Source organism: Manacus candei, unplaced genomic scaffold (genome assembly GCF_025592945.1).
Source record: "Manacus candei isolate 608988 ecotype Guabito, Panama unplaced genomic scaffold, ASM2559294v1 h1tg000002l, whole genome shotgun sequence".
Lineage (NCBI taxonomy): Eukaryota > Metazoa > Chordata > Aves > Passeriformes > Pipridae > Manacus > Manacus candei.
In genome coordinates, this window is record NW_026138050.1 from 11,689,473 (window position 1) to 11,711,620 (window position 22,148).

The 22,148-nt window shown below is 44.0% G+C and overlaps 1 protein-coding gene across 3 annotated transcripts in view; it reads right to left on the minus strand.

Moving 5' to 3' along the window:
- Nucleotides 1-22,148, minus strand: part of ABAT (4-aminobutyrate aminotransferase) — a 52,851-nt gene that overhangs the window by 26,560 nt on the left and 4,143 nt on the right. Inside the window, exons 1-2 of one of the 3 annotated variants that reach the window (XM_051795738.1) lie at nt 18,368-18,431; nt 4,460-4,588 (exon numbers count right to left, since the gene is read on the minus strand). In XM_051795738.1, the coding sequence (XP_051651698.1) occupies nt 4,460-4,529 (70 nt within the window). In that variant the 5' untranslated portion in view covers nt 4,530-4,588; nt 18,368-18,431. Of the gene's footprint in view, nt 1-4,459; nt 4,589-11,762; nt 11,983-18,367; nt 18,432-22,148 lie in introns of those variants that run through there. The other 2 variants (XM_051795573.1, XM_051795648.1) reach the window with 2 other exon arrangements.

Below are 22,148 nucleotides of genomic sequence, written 5' to 3' on the forward strand. Positions count from 1 at the left end.
GCAGGGTCCCCAAGGAGGCACATTCCATGTGCCATAGCACTGCAAGAGCAGACAGGCACTCTCCCTTGCGTGCCTTTAACTTCCCCTCCATGGTGTCTGTCAAACCACCTTCCAGACAGAATTTTTAGAGCATGGAGGCCCTGACAGCCAAAAGTAGGAGGACTGTGATTTCCCCCGAGTCCTCTTTTAGGTGTTACAAGTAGAATCTGTTACTAACAGATCTTGAAAGGGAATGGCAAAAGGCCAGGCTAGCTAGAGATGTTTGGGAAACCAGCATTGCTATTGCATAACACTGTGAAAACTGAGATTGCTATTTACAGAGTGCTTACACTGTAAGATCAGAAGCTCTTCCACAGGAGATTGTCTGTGTTTCAGTACTCCCACATACACACTGAAGATTTTATTGGAACAGGGTTCTCCAAAAATGAAGAAAAAAATGCAATACTACACAGGCTGTAAAGAAGTGGAAGCTCCTGTAAGAAAGAGCAAGAACAGTTCCCCCTCCCCATCACAGCATAATTCCAAGTCACCTCCTCAGCAGAGTTACAGGAGCATCCAACTGCTGGTCTTCTTGCAGTTCCTGTGATTTGAACCAGTCATAATATCCTTCTTTTTCACAGCACAACAGACCAGAGTAACAGCTATGAGAGCTCATCAGGGCACCTCTGGAGATGAACAACCACAGGGAACACCCAGGGGGAAAAACAGCCAGCACTTCCACAGCCACCCTTTGTGGCACAGAAGGAACAAGAAAACTAGACAGGAACATCAAAGGCCTCACATTTACTCAAAGAACTCAGAACTGAGGTCCAAACTTGGACTCTCACTTGTAGCAGAGCCTCCTTTCAACAACAGTTTTTCATATGAACATTTTTATATATCTCAGCTTTTTGTGAAAGCATTTGATCAGACAAAGAAGCAAAGGTTCCTCAGACCAGCAGGGGAGGTTGCACTCCAGAGTCATCAAGGGCCAGTTCCCAGGGCAGAAGCTGAAGGTCACCTCAAACTGTCCTCTACAATCCAGGGAAGGGGACTGTTCTCTGCTTCTCCCACACACCCTCACACAAATCTGTTCTCTCTGATTTCCTAGGGAGGCTCCTAATGTACAGACTGAACAAAAAAAGGTAAAAAGTCTTAGCAAGGATTAATACCGGAGACAAAAGTGGGACTGAGAATAAATCCTTCTCATGGCTTTCCTGCCTCTTTGTGACAACTGTGCTGGGGACAAGTCAATAACTAATATGAGCATTTGTCAGACTTTACTGCAGCACACCTGTGTGATAAATACAATTATCCTCTGCAGAGAGACAGGAAACAGGCTGAGATAGGCAAGGTACAGCCTCAACAAGTGCTAGCCCACTTAAGGCAGAGTGCAGAGAATCTGGAGCAGAAAAACTGGACCTACAAGGAAGGACTGAAACAGTATTTAGACCAGCTGAGAGAACAGTATGAGATCTTGGGGGAGGTAATAGTTGTCAAATACGTAAAAGGTTGCCAAGAAAAATAAACATTCCACCCTCCAGGTCCTTTGAGGGCAGGACAAATAGTAAAGATTTGATTTTTTTTTCCTCAGGTTTTGAAACTTAGACTAAATATTAGAGAAAAGTTTTAAAGGTAAGGTCAGCTCAGCAGTACAGAGATTGCCTGGGGGGCTGCAGAAGCTGCAAACAGATCAGCATCCTAGAAGGGCATGGGTGTGCACTAATGCAAACTGATGCTACCTTCAGGCAGCAGCCTGACCTTTTGGCATGCTTTCCAGTACAAGATTCAAAGATTAATTCAATCTCTTTGGGTAATCACAGAAGACTGAACTAGATCTCTGGAGTCCCAGCCTGTCCTCATAGTTTTGGTACTGCCTTACCTGCCCACAACCAACTGCATCTTCATCTGCCTCCAAAGCATGGAACCAGAACAGCTTTCCTGCTACAGTGGCCCAGCTGATAAAACCTGAGCTGGCACAAAGGGAATAAATATTTAAATTCACACCACCAGTTTTGATCAACTTGCAGCACACCAGGCTGACAGGAGCAACACAACCCAATTCAGTTAAGATGTAATGCAAAGGTACATCAGCATTTCTCCATCATCAACCACCTCTCCCAGATATGACTGGCTGATACCCACAGACAGCACAATGCAAGAGTCTTTGTAAAAAAAAAAAAAAAAAGGCTGGTTACTCATTCTGTTGTCATTCTGCACCCTTCAAATTGTAGTGAACCTTATCTTGGAGGGCAAACTATCAAGTAGATCAAACATATAAGGAAAGGAAAACAAAGCCATACCTGATTAAGGTTTAGTTTTAAGGAAGGCATAAGGACTCCAAAATACTTATAGGCTTCATATTTTTGGTAAGAGTTAAGCTGCATATTACTTTCATATGTTGTGCTTAGCTTTTGCATTTTGATCAATTTAAATGATTTCCATTTTCCCTTTTCCAGTTTGCTTGGCAGGGATTAGAATGGTGTGAGTAATGAAAACACTACAAGCAATGGTTAAGTAAAAAGATTCTCCAACCAGAGAAACAGTCAAGGATAAAAAAACCTCTTTGTGTCAATAAATTTACTGTAGATTCAAGATGAACAGGATTATTTGCTTAATGCACACACAACTAAAAACATGACAGCCTGCAGACACAAAGACTTCTACTAAGAGGCAATCTATTCCCTCCTCCTCTCCATATCCATCTCCCCTTTGCAAACCCTGTCATTTCAGTACCCACACACACACAAAAAAGATCAGTCCAAATGGCACCGCAGGATTTTTGTGGGAGTAATGTACAAATCTCTTTTTTAGTCTGTAAAGCACTAAACTTGAGTGCTCAAAATACCTTGGAGGCGAGCACTCCGGAGTAGAGAGCTCCTGGATGTCACACCCTCTGCACTTCCCTAAGAGCCAGCAGAGCCCAGGGGCACTGCAACCTTAGCTGGGGGCCACCAGGACAACAGCCTCAAGTTTTTGCTACAGGAGTCAGAGCCTCGTGCCTACTCTGTCAGCCAGGAATGTCACAGGACACAGTTCCTTCTGGTGAGGGGTTCTCTTGCTCCATCTTTCCTAATGTCTGGTCACACACACAAAGCATTCAGTCCCAAAGGATACAGGTCTGTTACACAGTCTGCAGCCAAAGCCCCCTACTCTTTGCTCAATATTTTAACAGGCTTTCCCACTTAGATGTTTCCTGAAAGCAAGGAGGAATTAATGAAGCCTGGAGCTGCTTTCCTTTCTTCTTGAAGATCTTACACCCCCTCATTGCAACAGTGAGAAAGGAAGAGTGAGTTAGTGCATCTGCCCTCCACTGCCCTCCCGTCTGTGCTTGGGAAGCAGCACAGAGTGTGCAAGACACTGGGAGGGACAGGGAGCGTTAAGTGATGCTTTAAGTGATGCTGAGATGACAGATTAGCTCAGAGGACTGACAGCTAACAGGCCTGGTTGCTGCAAGCACTTTCCATTGCCCACAATCGACCAAACCATCCCTGCTCCTGCCCAGGGTGGGTGGTCAGTGCGTCACTGCCGGGAATAGAAGCGCATCCTGCACTGATACACTGACCTAATATTTTCTAATAGTGACAGGACCAGGCTTCGTGTTCTTTAGCCAAAGGTCAGTTGCTCCCCAAAGTGTGTTATTTGAAAGGAAATCAATGATGTTTAAGTTTCTGAGCAAATGGAAGGGTGTGCTTGCCTGGCAGTGGCAGGAGGAGCACAATAGCACTGCAGAAGTAGAGAGGGAGGACAAGAGAAACACTACTATTTACTTGGACACAGGAAAAGCCATTCAGCCATTCTGTATTCAGTGTAACAGCACATGAAATGTCTGCCAGATCTTAAGACTCCACACTGCTTTGTCCAACAAGGTCAGAGAAATTTAGTTTTTATATCTATTTTACAGAGATTGCAGGTTTAATATACACATACCCACACTAAAATACAAAGAGGGCCAAGCAAGAACTTGCTGTTCACTTCAGAGAACGTAGTTTGATGCTGTGTTGGCAGGATTTTATTTCACACTAGAGCTCACTCCAGGCAGACACACACAACCCCAGTGAGGACCACCTCTTCATGCCAGTCACAAAAAACCTCTCCACAAGGGAAGACAGGCAGGGTCATGCTACACAGCACAAAGAAAAAAACAGCTCATTTTGATGGATAATTGTTTCACCACATAGTGTCACAAAGTAAAAACAGAGTTCCAAAGGCTGAAGAGCTTTACTTCAATTAGCAGGTTTACAGTGCAAATTATTAACTTAATAAGTTCTTGTTTGCAGAATGAAAAAAAAAATCAAACAAATCCACAGCACCTTTGTGATCCACTTGGGACTACAACTGCATCATTATCTGAGATGCACAACATCGTATTCAAGTTCTGACAGACTCAACACCAAGGGACAAATCCCAGCAATACTCAAACTGGAATTTTGTCCACCAGTGTAAACCAAACACAAACCAGGAAAATACAAACACTTACCAAATACAAGCAGTCTGGAGTTTTGCTGCAGGCAACAGGTCAGCTGTCGACTAAGCAACATCGACGCCATTTTATCTTTTCTTTACTCAAAAAGACTCAATTTTGGGAGATTTCTTTCCAGTTGATGTTCTAAAATAAAAAGAAAACCAAAACACTTATTCATGTGCTTATGGATGCAGCCATTACCACCATGCTATTCATTTCAATTCCCTCTTTCACTAACTTCAGTCCTAAGACACTTAGAGCATGCTGTGATGGATTAATGCTGACATTCACAGCAGTCTCAGGATTGAGCCCCAAATCTGATGCTTGGCTTGGTCTTGCTGAGGCAAATGACTTCTAGGCTAAAGCTGTATCTCCCAGCTTCAGCAGGGCCAGGGGGTAAAGATCAGTACCTATTTTCCCTTGCTCTTCCTCTCTGTTTTCTCTCTGTATATAGACTGCATGGAACTTTTAAAGAAATTGTTTCCAGTCAGTCTCTCAAGCCAAAGCTGGTTTCTCCATTCGATTTAAGTTTATGAGAAAAATCTCATCTAATACAAAAGACAGCAGGACAAGCATTAGGAAATAAAAGAAAATCAATCCCCTGAAAAACCAGTTTGTACCAATTAATCACATCTCTGTAAAGAAAGACTGTGAGAGCTGGGATTGTGCAGCCTGAGGAAGGCTCAGGTTGCATCCCATCAATGTGCAACAAACTCCCGGTGGGAGGGAGCAGAGAAGGAACCAGACTCTTCTCAGTGGTGTCCAGTGACAGGATAAGAGGCAATGGGCACGAACTGAAACACTGTGAGCTCCACCTAAACACAGGAAAACCCTGGACAGGTCACCCAGAGAGGACATGGAATCACCACACTTGGAGATATTCACAGCCCAACTGGATATGGTCCAGAGCAGCCTGCTTGAGGTGTTGCTGCTTGAGCAGAGGGCTGGACCAGGTGACCCCTCAACCTCAACAGTTCTGTGATCCTACCTCAGCTAGTTACATATAAATGACCTTGGAAAATCAAGTAGCATGAATGACAACACAGCTCATTTTTCACTTTGGATCACCTCTGCAGAAAGTCTGGCTGGAAGTCATAAATAAACAGGTCACTGAATTATTATCCAGGATACAGGTTAAATTCAAACTCCACACTTATCAGCATGGCCCCCTGTGTTCTAAGTAGGACACCAGAGCAGCCTCTGCCCAGCATTTTCACCTTGCTGGGTGTCCCCCTGCCCCCAGTGGGTGCACACCATCCAGCCTGCAGTCCAAACAAAATGTCACTATTATCCACAAACCTCCTGGAAAGAACTCTATTTAACAAATACACTCAGAGAGTATTGGAGCTCACAGCTTACTGCTTACATCAGTTCTAGGCCATCAATAAAACATGCCAGCAGATGTTCATGACTAGATATAGGGAAGCAGCTGATCTCCTGGTACCATGATAGGAAGTATCTCTTACCCGGCACTAAAATACCAGAAATTTAATTTCTGTACTATCTTTAGGCAAGATACTATTTGTTCTCCTTCACATTTGAGCTTTTTCAAAACAAATAAAAGAAAACAAAAAACTTTTTGCTTACATAAATTTAGAGACCTATTAATACTTAGGTACAAAAACAACTCCCCGTGCCTTTCCAGACAATTGACATAGCACTTGGTTTCACTCAGTTTCCTCTGAGTTCAAGTTAAAATTCAAGGTATTTTGAAACGTGCCAGGGTGAGCATACACTTGCACAACACTTGTGCACGTGCTGGAAAAGCTGGATTAGCTTCCTAAGGCTTTGGATCAGAAGTGTAGAGGGAACTAGGTAATTTTTTTCACAAAAGAGTAACTTCACTTGTAAGAAAAAATTAATTTAATTCTTTCATTATTTGTTGTCTCTCGGCTTCTTTCTTTAGTTGTGCTAACTTTTGCAAAATAAACATGTAAAGAAATACCCCAACACCACAGATTTCTTATCTAATGACCATCCTCTAGCAAAAACCAAATGCCAGTCTAAGTGAGAAAAAGCTGTTAAAGGGTGAATCAGCCCAGCACCTCTCACAACAATTAACCACCTTGATCGATATCCTCTGTTCAGAGCTATTTATCTGGTCTGTACTGCAATCTCCAATTCCCTCTTTAAGTTTGTTCTTCAAAGTATGACTTTTAAAGAGTCTTTAGGAGCCTGTTAAAATCTAAGGTGAACACAGCTCACAAAAGGAGCAGTGCAAATGTAGTTAGCCATGCCCACGTCTTTACTCCCAGAATGTTATTTATCTTTTACTTATATTTCCCGTTTATCTTAAATTCTTTAATAGTTAAACTACAGTATTCATTAGAGGCTGAAAAATATAATTGGAAATTATACTGGTTTTTTGAAACACTTACAGGGAAAAAAAAATTATTGCAAGAGGCAGCTTACCCCTAATTTTCCTTGGCAGTTGTTATATAAAAAGTTTTACCATTTTCTAGTCCAGAGTCAGAATAAATCATGTAATATCACATGTGAGTATAACTAAACCCAGCATCTTTTCCATCTCCATTAAGCACACAAACTCTCACAGGGGATCAGCTGATGTGATTGGTATCTTTGTCTAAGCATGCATTATTTGGTTATCACAATAACCAATTGAATTTTGCCTCCATAGCCCATCTCCTGATCAATTCCCACCGGCCCAGCCTGTTCCAGCACTGCAAGCAGCAGAGGCAGAGTTTGCAAGCCAGCAGAAATCAGCTGTGCACGTGTCAAAACTGCAGCAATGCCACGCTCCAGCACCACTGCTGCTCCAGAGCCACTGCAGGCAGCTCCAGATCCCGTAACATCCAGGCAAAAGACAGCCACCAACTCCACATATCGGACTCTAAACGGGGTGTGAAGGACCTCAAAGAAGTGAGACCCTTCAAAAAAAATATCCCTAAGTCTTCTCTAAATATTTTTCCTCTAATGGCAGCTGTCTGAGCTGGAGAAGGCCATTGGTACAAATGACTGTACAGAGCAGCTATTCTGAAGTGAATGCTCGGTACCTTAATTTTGCAAATGTATTTGCATATATTTTGTATGTAATTTTGCATTACATAAACACATTCACTGGCAAACACGGTTTAAGTCACAGTCACAGTCTTCTAGCAAAAAGAATTATTTTCAGAGAGGAAGCTCAGTCCAGTTCATCAAGCACATGAAACATAAGGATATGTGGATTTTTTAAATGCACACTGTGGAATTGGATATATTTGTTTTAAACAGCAGCTGTTAAATTTCTGTACCGAGTGATTATTTCTGACAGATAAAGCTAGTTCTAGGAACAACAGTCAGCAGCAGCAGCAGCCTACTGTCAACATAAAAGATGCATTGTTTCCGTGGGTGAACAAGATTCTGTTTCTTGGGGGGAAACTCTGGAAAAATTAAAAAAAAAGAGGGGCTTGATCCAGATACAAGAGTGAAAATACACGAACTAGGAGTTTGCACAGCAATCTTGCTCTCTAGAAGAGAAGCTAATGCAGCATGACATCCATGTTCCAGACCTGCCTGGGAAAGGATTCTTGGATGGATGCAAAGGTAAAGGCAAACAGAGACATGGACAGATGCAAAGGTAAAGGTTAAAGGAGACGGGGCAAGGCAGGGAGAAGTCAGCTCTGCAGATTTGTGTCTCTTTCTTGAAACTCATGCCAAAGACACAGAAGCCTGTTTGAAATTCATGGGGGCACGTTCATCTGTTCCTCAGCTGCTCCAAACCCATTTACCGGGAACAATTAAGCCGTTTGGAAACAGCAGCACGAGCTGCACAGGGCAATTACTGCACAAGGCTACACAAAGAGGGTTTGGGGAGCGGGGAGCTAAAGGCAAATTCCTTCCTTTTCCTACCGTTTTCCTTTGCTTGACTTTTCTAGGATACACAGCGAGGGTATCCTCATGCTATGCATTAATAGTTGTGAAATTTAAAACATATCTAACTCTCTCCTGGTCCTGTTTGCTTGGAGCCATCTGGATGTGAACCAGCACAAGGCTTGCTGGTGTTGTGAGCTGTGCAAGGGCTGCAGGAGGGTGCAGGGGCTGCAGCAGCCCCTGTCCTGGAGCTCTGCTGTCCCGCGGTGGTCGAGGACGGTGGTGGAGGACACGTCCCCTCTCTCGGGGGCTCACGACAGCACAAGCACTGTGCCTGAATGCAAACCCACCCTTTCCACACCCAGCCTGCCCTGGCATCCCCGAGGTGAGCTGGCACAGACAGTTTGCAAGGAGGGTGTCTCTCGAAGAGGTGAGAAGGCTCTTCAGTTCACAGCTCAGCGTGCTTTGACACTGCACTTTCTGCATCTGTCTTTTAACAGGGGAAGAAACTGCAAATTGAGAGATCAAGTCAGCTGTGGTTCCTGTGACTAAAACAAAAGGACAATGTTGAAAAGTCTGGCAGTAGTCAGATATCTGCGCTGGAAGTGTTAAAAGGGGGGTAAGTCCTGCTTTGCAGTGTCCATGAACAAGCAACTTTAATGACTTGGGTGATGCAGTTCAAGTATTTTACCTCTAAAACCAGCTCAAGGAGATCCCAAAGTCTGAAACAGCCCCATAATTTCACAAAGAAATATGAGTGAGGTGGAAGATGTTCTAGGCTGTCATGCATTAAACATAACTATGTCCCTCCTTAGACTGCATTTGAGGAAGAATGGGGCAATGTAATGTCATCGTGGTACCTGCACAAAAAGATCCAACGTTTTCAGCACTGCCTGCTTGAAAACGAACCACCCCACCCTGCTTGGGGAGCTGGGGAATGTCCACATTCAACAGATCAAAGCAGGAAAAAAATTGAATGAGTTCACCAGTTGTTATTGACAGAGCACAGGGTGACGTTAAAAATCCTGACTTACTGCTTCAGCCAATTAAATGTAGTAAACAACAATGTAAATAAAGAGGCCTGCATGCATGTTGATGTGTTTAACTGCAATTCTCTTGGTCCCAGGAGCAGAGTTAAGAGTTCAGTATAGACTATGCAGTTATGAAAGCCTGAGTGCACATAATGAAATACAACAGGTCCTTTTACTTCAACAGGGCTTTTTTCCAAGGTATAGTTCTGAAACAAATTTGAATTAGCTCATAACAGCATTTGTAGGAGAAGTTTGTAAGAGTAACACCAAGAATTTCTAGTCATAGTTAGACCAAAGCTATCTCAAATCATCACAGGAATAGAAAAGTCCTGTTAAGAGGGAGTTGCAAGAAAATTCACATCTAGTGTTTATATAAGGCTGGCGTTAGATTTTCCATCTATACCAACCCAGCACAAACCACAGCTGAAACCCTCTTCAAGAAGACTTCAAGAAGAGCAGTACCTGGCACCACCCTCATAAGAGGCCACAGAAAAGAGAAAGAAGCTGCTCTTCCCCCACCTTGGTCAACCCAAGGCCCCAGCCTGGCGAGCCTGTGATTGCAGAGCACACAGCTCCCCAAGGAACACCAGCCATGAAACAACGGCAGGGACCCGCAAATGGAAACATGGATCTATCACCAAAATGGATTTTGCAAAAAAAAAAAAACCCACTTCACAAGCTGACAGGCTGCTTATACCTCTAATAATCTTAATGGCTTTGTGTAGAACAGGATGTAATTGGAAACTCCATGATTGTACTTAAGTTGTCAAGGACACAGTTGTCATAGTTACAAGTAAAGCTCAAGAGTCGGTTATTCAGGGTTGGCTATTTACTTATTGACACCAACAGAATTGGACACTCCCACTAGTCTTCAGAAGAACAGAAATAGGAAGACTGGTTTTGTCCTTCGAGTCTTGACAAAACAGTAATTATTGCACACAAAAGCATAATAAACTGGTGGGTTTTTGCACAGCTCCCTTCTCTCACTCCACATGCAGCTGGCATTCCAGTCAGTCTGCTCTGAACACTGCAGCACAAGCCTAAAACAACATGTACTTGTTTAGCAAAGGAAACCTCACACCTACAGCTTGTTAGTACTGTCTAGAATCCATCATAACACAGCAATCCCCACCTGCCTCATGGGACCTGCAATCGGGTCAGTGTTGAACCAACAGCAAAGCCAGAACACAAACCTTCAGTTCTTCCATCAAGTTTTAAAACTTATTTACAGTAAGAAGTGTCATAACATTCATGTGTCCGGGTTCTCCTCCTCCTGTGTCCCCTAGGCAGGGTTTGATGGTTGGATATGAATATATGTTTTTTTTTTTTTCTAAACCAAAAAAAAAAACCCAAACCAACCAAAGAACAAAAATCTTTCTGCTGTTGTCCCTCTTTTCCCTCTCTCCAACAAATATTGGGCCAAGGAAAGACTCTTGGTCTATAAACCAATGAATATAAACAGGTAGGAATGCTGTGATTGTGGTACACTAGGATTCAGGTGACCCACTAAACTTTTGAGCAGCTCCTTTATGATTCAAAACCTATTGGAACAGCTAAGGTGGGATGAGACATGCCTATGACTTCCCTGTGAAAGAAATACTGTCTCAGGAAAAGAAAAAATTGGATTGAAAAAGCGTCTGTTAGAAACTGGGCAAGTTCCAGAAGCGAAGCCAAAAATACCTACATAAATAGCATAATGGTACATAAATGCTGGTAAAGAACCAAGTACAACTGAACCTATGTTAGCTGAAAAATTCTAAATTTTTCTAAGTAATTTCTTAATAGTTTCCCCTGAAAAAAACCTGCACTTTGATATTTCAGTGAACTTTACCAGTGAGCTACACATAAGAACCTCTCTTCACTTCAAGCCTGCACATTTTGAATCCCTTATTTTAAATACAGTTAGCAAAAACATATCCAAACCATTTCTGTTCATTTCCACACATTTCCCCACACCAAAACATCCCAGCTCCCAATGGGTTATGGCACAGCCGTGCTTTTCAGATTAGTTGCTCCACAAGCATTCTGTAGTTTAAAAAAAATTCAAGTATTGCAAAATACTCTCAAGTGGAGTTCCCAAGAAAATTCAGTTTTATTTCTTGTAAGATTTTATTCCTCAGCATCCTACCACTGCCTCCTCAGAGGTCAGGAAAACAGCACCAAATAAAAGGACCATTTCTTTTTCTGTGTCCTAAGGCATAAAATAGCTCACTTGGAGGCAGCCTGCACCAAACCAAGGGAAACGTCTTAAGCCGGAGAGTGTGCTCTGGTTTCTCAAGGTGACCCCCATTCCAGCTGAGGACAGAAGGAAGCAGAGGCACGCAGATTTCTTTTAAGGGGATCCAGCAAACAAACTGGGAATAGCTCCCCATGTTTGTCCGTGACAGGGACACTGTAACACGGCACACAACTGCACCTACAGACACGCATTCCCCTCTGTGCCCATCCCCACCGCGCACGGCAAAGGCACTTACAGCGCTCGGATGCAAACTCCCCGCAGCCAGCCCTGGTTGGAAGTGCTGCTCGCTCCTTTCCTTCAGCTCAGCTCAGCTGCTGTCGGCTCCACTCGTGAGGAATGACATCGCTGCCCGCTCCTGCCAGCCCCCGAGCGCGACTGCCGGCAGCGAGGCCGGGCATCACCCAGAGGGAGCCCGGAGCTGCAGCCCTGCAGCGGAGCTGCGGGGGATGCCCCACTTAATGAAGGTTAATGAAACCAGCTCCTGCTCAGCCACAGCCAGCGCAGGGGAGCACCCGACTCGCCTCAAAACGAGAGCATCTGGCTCTGGCATGTGGGTGTAGCCCGTCAGCTCGGACCCCTGGGAGTGCGAGTTCACCTGAAAGCCTCCTTGGCAGGTTTCTGAAAACATATTCCAGAGACGCAGAGCCAGACTGCATTAACGTCTGAAACGGCTCCTTAGCTTTCAACAATCGTGGGAGTTGAAGAACGCGTCTTGTCCCTAAACCCCTTGATTTTACTCTAGTTAGTAAATATCCCGAGGGTGACACGCGAGGACACATAAAATAACCACGCTTTGGTTCATTCCCCTCAGGTCGTGAGCAGGCAGCACAACCAGCGCACATCCCAACGCCACCTCCTGCTGCGCGCTGATGGAGACGGGAATGGGGAGACGCAGCCACCCCCGGGGAATACCAGCAGCCTCCCTTCAGGCCCAGGGACGCAGGGAAAGCGAGCACGGGGTGCCATGGCCGAGGTTTGGATCCATGGCCAGGTTGCCATGGTGCTGGGGGGCAAGAGGGAAGATGCGCCAGAGCGCAGGAAAAGGCTGAGCTGCTTCAGATTTAAATCCCTGTGACAGCGTCTCGGCCGAGGCACTGCACGGTTGCTGTGGCAACCGACGAGTGAAAAATCACAGCGGAAATCTGTAATTATTACAAGCGAGGTGGTGAGTTACCCACTTCAGTAATCAGGGCATTAAAACGGCTCGAGAAGAGGAGGGGGAGGTCCGTGCCCCCCAACAGGCAGAGCTGTACTGCCACAGGGAGCCAGGCACGAGATCAGAGCTGCGGGTCCTGCTTTGGGCTCTATCTCCCACAGGCTCCAGCTGTGGGATGTGACATTTGGGCAGGATGCTTTCCTAAGCACAGGGTCTGGCGCCTGCCTGAGGGGCTGTGACCGGAGCTCCTGCACCCCTGTGCTGCCAGGGGGCAGGTGAGGGAGCAGCTGGAGCGAGCCCCAGACTTGTGCTGCCTCATTCAGCACAAGCAGAGTCAGGCGCAAGGAAGGGTCTAAGACAGGCAGAGGCAAGGACAGACATCAGAAGGACAGAAGATGCAATGCCTCCAGGAAGCAGGTAAGGTCCCCAGCAACTGAGTGACTCCAGTTTGTGATGCTCTTACAGCAGCACACTTTCTTCCTCCCCTTCTCCCTAACAGCAGCAGTATTTGTTTGGTTGGGGTGGATGTTGTGCTGATTACTGTGCTAACACAGGAACCAGGAGGGACAGAAAGTCCTTCAGGCAGACCAAACACGCCCTGCAGCCTCTCCACTGTAACATTACCTGACACAGGTAGTTTACACACCAACACATGCAATGCCAGCATCCACAGAACCTTTTACATCCGTTGCAGGAGTACAAGGTTTAAAGTCACCATGTACTTCTCCAGAGCTTTTCTACCTGAAATGGACAACTGATGAGCATCCAGACAAACTGCTAAGGAAAATGCTGTTAACACCAACAAGGAAGAGAATCAGATGTGGCTAATCCTGTTCTGGTACCCTTCTTCACTGTAGGACTGTAGCCTGGGATCCCATGTGAGTAGTAGCAACTGCCAAGAAAGAAGCCCAGATTGCAGTTGTTTATAAGACAGATCCCATACTACTCCTAAGTAACAGGCTGTTGATTTGATCCAAAATAAGGACTGAAGCTGATCCCTCACCTTCTTCATAGTTCAAAATCTGACTGCAAATGACATATTTAAACTGGTCTGTGCTGGTTACCAGTCATTAGAACAAACTGCTGCCTCTAAACTGAACCTGTTAACCAGCTAATCTACCACAAAAAGTGCATTAACAGATGGTTAATGCAGGGACACACTACAAAGCAGAGGAGGAAGGACTTAGAACAGTTGTAGGTACTTACAGTGCATAAAACACTGGATCCAACAGCAGTGCCTTGTATCAGTGATTTATTACCACACTTCTTCAGTGAATAATCAGGATCACAGCTCCAAAGGATGCACTCTGGGGAGACTGAGGTATGACAACGAAATTCTTGTGCCTCTGCTGAGTGCTGCTTTAGATGATGTGAAGCTAAATTCATTAAACAAAATTATGTTGAATGAAAAGTACTCCTTACTGCTAAGTGCTAACAATTTATATGGTAACATTACCCAGAGACTCCAGCCAGCATCGTGCCCCATCATGCTAAGCCATGTCATGTCCAACTGCCTGGAAACTCATCCCCCAGAGACAGTAATTCAGTTGTAGACTTTTATGTGTAGTGGATTTTTTTTTGCTTTAATCCTTGCAACAAATGGCTCGACACCAAACTACCACCTCCTAGGCAGAGCCTAAGTTATTTTTCAGCCCCTCTGCTCCCAGCACAGCCCCTCTATATCCATAATTACCCTGCCTGGAAGGCTGGATGCACAAAAAGGATGACAATGAGTCTGTGCAAGCCCTGTTGCAGGGCAAAAAAACTTAGAAGTCCCATGTCAGTGATTTTAAGCAACTATAATTACAAAAAACTTCTTTAAGATGTATTAAAAATGTAGAGTCCACAAAACTGTGGACTGTAACAAAAAAACCCCATGGACTTCCACTTGATTAATCAAGAGAATATTGGTAATGAGATCTACTTGAACAGTCTGCCATCAGAAAGGATGTGGCCAACCACCCACAGTAAGTACACTTTCTGCACTGATATGCAGCTGTCAGAGGAAGACCCATTACACAATCCTTCATTGGTAGAAAGTAATCTCCAGCTTCAGCAGAACCAAAAGCATGACTTTCCATTGTTAGATATATTTTTCTGTATCAATACTACGTACATCCTCCTGAAATACAGTATGACACTACAAGGCAAAATGGGGATCAGATTTTGGCCAGGCTGGTCCACAAGGCCAAGTAAAAGCACAAGGTAAATATAAAGGATATTTTGTTTTTATGGAAAATATTGGCAGGTGTAACTATGTTATCAACTGCTGCATTTCACTGCAAATAATGGCAAATTCCTCCAGAAGCAATTCTACAGCCCTCCTTAACCCCCACCTCACACTCCAGAAAGAATTTGTTTGGAAAAACAAAGCATTTAAAGCAACACAGCTACAGTACTTGAGAAGAATTCAGTATCCAGAAATAGCAGCTCCAAGGTAGAGACAAGATGTCAAAATCCTAAATGTCATATACTCCTGCAAAAAATGGGAACAAAACACATCAGTATCCCAAAGCAGAAGGCAAGGCACACCAGGATACTCAGCACCAAGTCCTAGTCCTCTTCAAAAAACAGAATTGCCACAAGACTCAACAGCAGGGTCTCAGGACCCCAAACTTGCATGAAGAGAAAAAGCAACAGCCCTCTTAAGAGCTTGTTGTGTTTGGAGAAAAAATAAAGCACAAACTGGAGTGTCAGATCAAGTTTTAGGTACTGTGAGCAGTAATTACCAGGTTCAGTTTAAGATATATTAAACAATATTTCAATGCAGTTGAAGGAAACAAAGTAAGACTATAAGAATGTTGACCCCAAGTTAATTATAAAAATCTGAGCAAACGATTTGGAGGCAGAAGGATAAGAGTCTTATTTGGCCAAAGAGGATTTCCATGAAAGGCAAAACAGAAAATAAAAGGGACAACTGTGATTGCTTAGCTTTGCAGGAAACCCATCACACTGCAGCTTTTCCAACCTGTAACTGGTTAGAAGACTGCTTCCTGCCCTAGCACATCCAATAACACTACACTCAGTGTACAGAGGCAGTTTTTCCTTTGTAAAAGAAGTAAAAAGCCTCCTGAACAGAGTTCATGAGTGGAATTCACCACAATCAATACCACTGACTCCAGGGATTTCATTTGGTGGGCAGATGCCCTGATTAAAAAAGTCAGAGATTGTGAGTGTGTGAGGGCACACCTGAGCTGCACCCACACCACCCACTAACCAGGGACTAGAACAACTTACACTGACACAGGGAGAGGGGGATCACCCCCCTCTGGCCTTCAGATGTCAACTGCTTTAATTCCCACTGAACATCAGAACTTCACATTCAGAAGAAGGAAAGGGATACAGGATTCAAGCACAATTACTATGAAATTCTACTATTCAAAAGTCCTATTACTGCCTGTTAATTCAGGCAATAGGTAAAAAAGAACAGCAGTTGGGCTGCTTTCAAAACAGTTTAGAAGACAGTTACCTACACAGTGTTAAAAACACTCTGTGACTAAGTTCCCTAGTATGTTTAGAAAATTATTTTTGGGCTCCAGATGGAGAAAGAAACTAGTGCCAACCTGATTCAGCAAGATATGTATTTCTCAAGTGGTCCCTCTTCCTTTGCTGGGCTCATTCAAAAAAAATAGAGTTGTGAATGAGCTAAAAGCACTCTGCTGAATTAAAGGCAAGGTAGAAAAACTGGTAACTGGGAGACACACTGAAGGTTCCCAAAATCTGAAAGTTACTCACTAGGGAAAAATCCATAAGGCTGCTGCATAAACTGCACTTATTTATTTTTTATATATTGCCTGTTTGACAAAACTAATTGTAACATTTCACACAAGTACTAAATACCTGGACACAAATTTGAGGAGATAAATTAGACTTTAATAAGTGTGCTAATGGCTAAACTAATTGGTAAAGTCTCTTTGAGGTACATCTCTACTGCAGCCTCCACTCTTGTAAGAGACTGAGTGCTGTTCCTTCAGTCTGGTATGTAAAAGCCATGAATCACATCAGAATGAAGATTCCATGAGAATAGGTAGTTAAAAAGTATTGGCAAGTTTTGGGAAGGCTCCTAGATCTAGACAAATCTTTATAAAAGTTCCACCATGAGCTGGGCAAGTCCAGCTTAGATGCTGGAGCCAGAAAAGAGAGACCTGGAACCAAGAAACTGTTGGGGGAATCCTTGTGTAACTGATGCTCAGAGAGGCTGCACAAATTGAGAGTGGGAACAGAAAAGCCCAGGATATTATGTTAGCTGCTTCTGAAATCACAGAAGATACCTACTAATTGCATTTAATAAAGGAGAAGGCCCATTGGACTGGAACTAGAGACACATTAAAAGCAAGAATGGAAAAAAACCTGACTTTTAAAGACTTGGGAGCAGACCCACTCCAGAATATTCTCTTGCACCCACACTCCAAGCATGTTTTGAAACCTTGTGAAAAGTATCCAAAGCCAGCATCCATGTCACCACCCACTGACCCATATCACCATGACTGACCTGTGTCACCACACACCTCAGCTCCTGCACCAGCGTTTCAGAGCAGCTCTGTGCTGGCTCTATCCATTTCCAGCAGCCAAGAGGGACACTGGACATCCTGCAGCTCCCCAAATATCCCATAAGGCACATCCATGGGTGCTACAAAGAAGTATCCCTTGGCTGTAAAGATGAATGTGAAGTAACAACTCAGCTGGCAAGACCACCAGCCTTAGAATGGTGGGACAGGTAGGAAATGGTGCTTTCTGTCAAATACCCCAAAAATACTGGACCAGGGGCAGAGAAAAGCATTTACTGGTGCAGTGGTATGGGGTGCAGCCACCCCCTCTTTTGGCACTGTCAACCAGCCTGCCCTTGTAATGACAATACTGCCACAAAGGCACTAATAAACACTAAGAATGGCTGCTGCAGTAAAATAAGATCAAGGACAGTCTATTGTTGGTGTAATTTTAAGCAGCTCCCTGAAGTTACTCCAGGATGAACACAGTCAGTACGGAATAAGGAGCCGGTAGTTAGGTTAAACAGCTTGTTTATTTATTTAACAAAAACCTCTTGTGGGAAATGTTTATCTTCCTAAGGGTAGCTCATGAAAGTGAGCAGCACCAGCACAGTGGGACAGCGAGTGCTTCCCTTCAGAGCACTGCCCTCACTGGTGCTTAACCTCTCACTGTCATAGGGGCTCAGAAAAACGGCAAACTTTTCTTCTTCCTAAAATCAGTTTCACCAAATGGATGCAACTGCAGGATTTATCAGTGGTCAGATAATTCTTTACAGAAGATACAACATCACGTGCTTTGTCAGCCTTTAGAACGCAGAGTCAGAATTATCTTAAGCTGCCCCTTTTCCCTCTTTGCTGTTAACTAGTGACAGTAGCTGAAAGAGATAATCAGAGGCTGGAGTTTCGCAACAGATGAGAAGAATGTGGCTGCAAGCCTGCAAATCTTGCTCACCAGCCAGAGCAGAGGATCAGTTATGCAAGGCTGCATGTGGATTTTGACCAGATGTAACAAACAGTCCCTTTCTCCTCTCTTTTCTATTTGGAACAATAAATCTGGAGCTGTGAGCCGTTTCCTATCATTTATCAGATCACTCTGGAAGCTGATTTTCTCTGCCCATTTTCTGGAAAATAAATAAATAAATTGCACTTTCTGCAAGCATTGCATCCAGAAATTATGTACTGTGTGACTTTACCAACCTTGGGTTTGCAGGGGTAGTAGCACCTTCTTGGCCTCTTTTCTGAAGAATTCCACTTTCATCCAGCTCTCCTGTCACCTGCATGGCTCAGTCTCCCATCCACACTAGAGAGATTCCTAATCTGGAAAAGAAATATCACCAAACCCTTCACAGTGTTCAGTGTAGTCACAAGTTGAGCTCAGAGAAAACGAGGTATGCCAGTGAAAGGAGACAGCTGAGCACTGTGAGGAAGGAGAGCTCCATCCAGAGTAGCCACCACACTTGACTCACTGTTGAAACATCACCTACCTATGGAACCCAAGGTCATCATCAGTCCCACCATTTTGATCTAACAAAGTCCCATTACACCAAAATCTATGGAGAAGTAAAACTACAAACTCTAAATTCATACACAATCTGGTAATGGTCCAATTTTTATGAATAAATTAACAGCAGGAATCTTACAGCCTACATCAGAAGAGGTGTTTTCCAATCACCTTCTTGGACAAGAAAAAAGAATATTACCGATGAGAAATTAAGCAAGTAGTAACTGATCTCCTGTTACTGCCAAAAGGAACTGGAATTTTGGATTTCATTATTGAAAGAAAAAAAGGACAAGATTTGTCAGCTACACACAGCGACACACAGATTGTTGCTGGAATCAGTAAAATCCTTCCTAGTCAAAGGTTCCATAACATCCTGAATCCAGCCCCAGCACTGCTTGTCATTGTCTTTATTTGCCTTTTAACACCAACTAGCTTTTCTTCTGCTTGTCTTCAGCTGTTTTTCACAGTACCCAGGGCAGAAGCATCATGTTACAGCAGATACAGCAGCCCCTCACAACACCCAGAGCCCAAACCATGGAACAAATTGAAGATTTTCACCCCTGTAACTCATTACCTGGTAAAACTGCCCTAAAAACAAGGAGTGTGGAGTTCATCAGAGCCCAGCACATCCTCTGCTTTGCTACCTCCACCAGCACACTCTGATTGTGTAATCCTACTTCTCTCTCCAGGAAGCTGCATTGCAGCAATAGCTGTGGAGCAAAAAACAAGGTTTGCTTTATACTGGAGCTGAGAGGAGAGAACACAGCAGTGAATGGCAGCACAGCCCATACAGGTAAAACACATCCCTCACCCTGCAGCACAGTCCATCCAGGTAAAACACATCCCACACCTGTAGATGGTCCCTAGAGGAAAACCACATCCCTCACACCTGTCATGGGGGACCTGCCATCACTGTCCTTGTGCTCAGCTTTTCCTGAAGTGATGCAGTTGTCAAGGATGGAGGAGTCAAGGCCTCCAGCCTGTCCACAGCATCCTGTGGCAGGATTAAGCTCTGGCCTGTTGCCATGAAGCATCTTATGCCTGAAATCTGTCCCGTTATGCCAGAGCAGTTTGGTTTGGTTTCTAACAGCTTTTTAACCTGCCACGTTCTCCAATTCCCACTGAGGCCATCGTTTATATAATCAGATTTATACAGTGAGCTGTTAAAAAATGCTTTAATCCAAACTTGCTCCCTCCATCCTACTCCCAGTGTCCTGATTTTTTTGGGTGTACATCACAAGACTAGTATCAAGCAAGCACCTGGTGAAAAGTATGTCATTCATGACAGATGTGGAAAGAGAGATGTCAGAGAGGAACAAGATGGTTGGTTCCCATTATTTGATACCTGACATGAAGAGGACAGACAGATTGGCAGGAAACACAATACAAACAGAAAAAATATGACTGCTAATAGCTTACACCAAGCTTATTTAAAATACTCAATTTTCATGTTATTTACGTTATTTATTCACATTTTTGTATTACTGCCAGACCAATCAAAACATATGAGTTGATTTCAGTTGTTTGCTGTCAAGGGATGCTGCCAAGAACCTCCACACACTCCATCTTTCATTAAAAGAGGCAGTCAAAATTGGCATGCTGTGGTGATGCTCATAGTCTTTAATCAAGATTGAGCTTGATGAGTTACAAAATGAGGGATATTATTATTTCCTTTCCCTGCAAACCAATTTTTTCCCTCTTTTCCTCAGTGGCCTCTGTAAGTCTACATTCTCACATCGCTTCATTGAGAAAGGAAAACTGCTGGAAGGGCAAGAGGTGACATCTCTTGTGAAAAAATCTGTAGGGTTGTTCATCTGCTGGGGAGGAAGAGGAAGGGTTGATTTAATACCAAGACTACAGGCTACAAAGCTAGCATGAAATCATCCAGCACTGGGTACAGATTTCCATAAGGAACTTGCTGCCTTGTGCTTTGCCCAGTACGAGGCTTACAGATGGAAGCTGGATACTTTAAAATTGAGCCAAACATCAAAAATAGGACATCATGAAAACATCATCACTAATTTATATCTTCTCCCAGCACCCACTGTTCTGTTCTGTGAGAAACCAGTGATGAAACCAAGGCTACAAGGGGAGGGGAGGGAAAAAAAAAAAAGCCATGAAAAAAACCCAATACCCCAACAAACAACTAGAAAGAAAACCTTGTGCTGGCAATCCACACCTTGGTAACACCTTTCCACTTTTCCCATAAACACATCACAGTGCTTTCTAGCCATCCAGCTGACCCACAGGTAACCTGTGTGCTCCAGGCTGAGCTCCCAGCAGGCAGGACAGCACCACTCCTCACTGCTTCCCTAAATTTATTCTATCCCCCTTCCAGTCTCCCTTTCCACATGAGGGTCTTTTACCCACCAGGCCAGTTTATGTTCTGCTGTGCCTCCCACAGAGCTATAATGGTCTTCTAGACAAAAGGATTTGTTTTTAGAGCTGACAGGTAGGATTAAGAGTCCTTGAAACAGATCTGAGACACCATAAACACAAGGGCTGGAAAGCTGTGTGGGAGGACTGGTGGAAAGGGAGAGTAAATCACGCTGATACTGCGGGCAGGCAAAAGGCTTCAGGAGAGAAAATCTGGTGCTTGTGACATGCAGATGACAAAAGAGATGAAAGGAAGTGTGAGAAAGACATGGTGATCCATGTATCCAAGCTCCCAAACATGGCTGGTACAGCTGGGAAAGCGGCACCATCAGTGGGGAACAGAGAGCAGACCTTGACACGGGAACCTGAACCCAAATCTCTGCTGACCCAGCAAAAAGGGAGTCAGCACAAAATAGGAATGTGCTACACACCAAAGGAAGCACATGCAGGTTTCTCCCACAACAGCAGTCTCCTCCTGAGGCAAAGGGACAGCTTCCTGCTGGGAAGGCAGCATCTCAGGGATGCACTCCCAGCACTATTGCCCTTGTGTGGACACTTCCAACACCAGCCCGTGCCTGCCAAGCTGGGCTAGGAAAGGGCATGTTGTCATATCCCAAACAGGCCAAGGATTCCACCAGTGTATTTCAGCAGGTGCCAGGTAAGGATTGCTCAGTCTCTTTGCTGTTATCCAGCCAATTTTCAAGGTACACCAGGTTTCAAACTTCAGGCATTTTGAGGACATTGTTTTGCAACTGTTGCACCCATATATAATTCTGTGTTACTTAGGAATTTTTTTAGCAATGTATTTTCATTTGTAAAATTAAAACTGAACTTTGTTTGGAGATGGCAAGGGAAATTCATTCGGGAATAAGGGATATTTTAAAGTGTTTGAGATAAGGAAAGCTGGAGACAGGTTTAGAAGTTGTTTTACTCTCAGAATTACAGCTGTACACTAAACTAGTAAGTTTGGCACTTCATCCTGTCACCTGGAATGCACTTGAGACATACTGACTTTTTTAGATTAATCCTTTAGCAAGCTGCAGTACTACCTCCAGAAACACCATCAGAATTAGATTTTAGTGTTTAGACTACCAAGTTTCA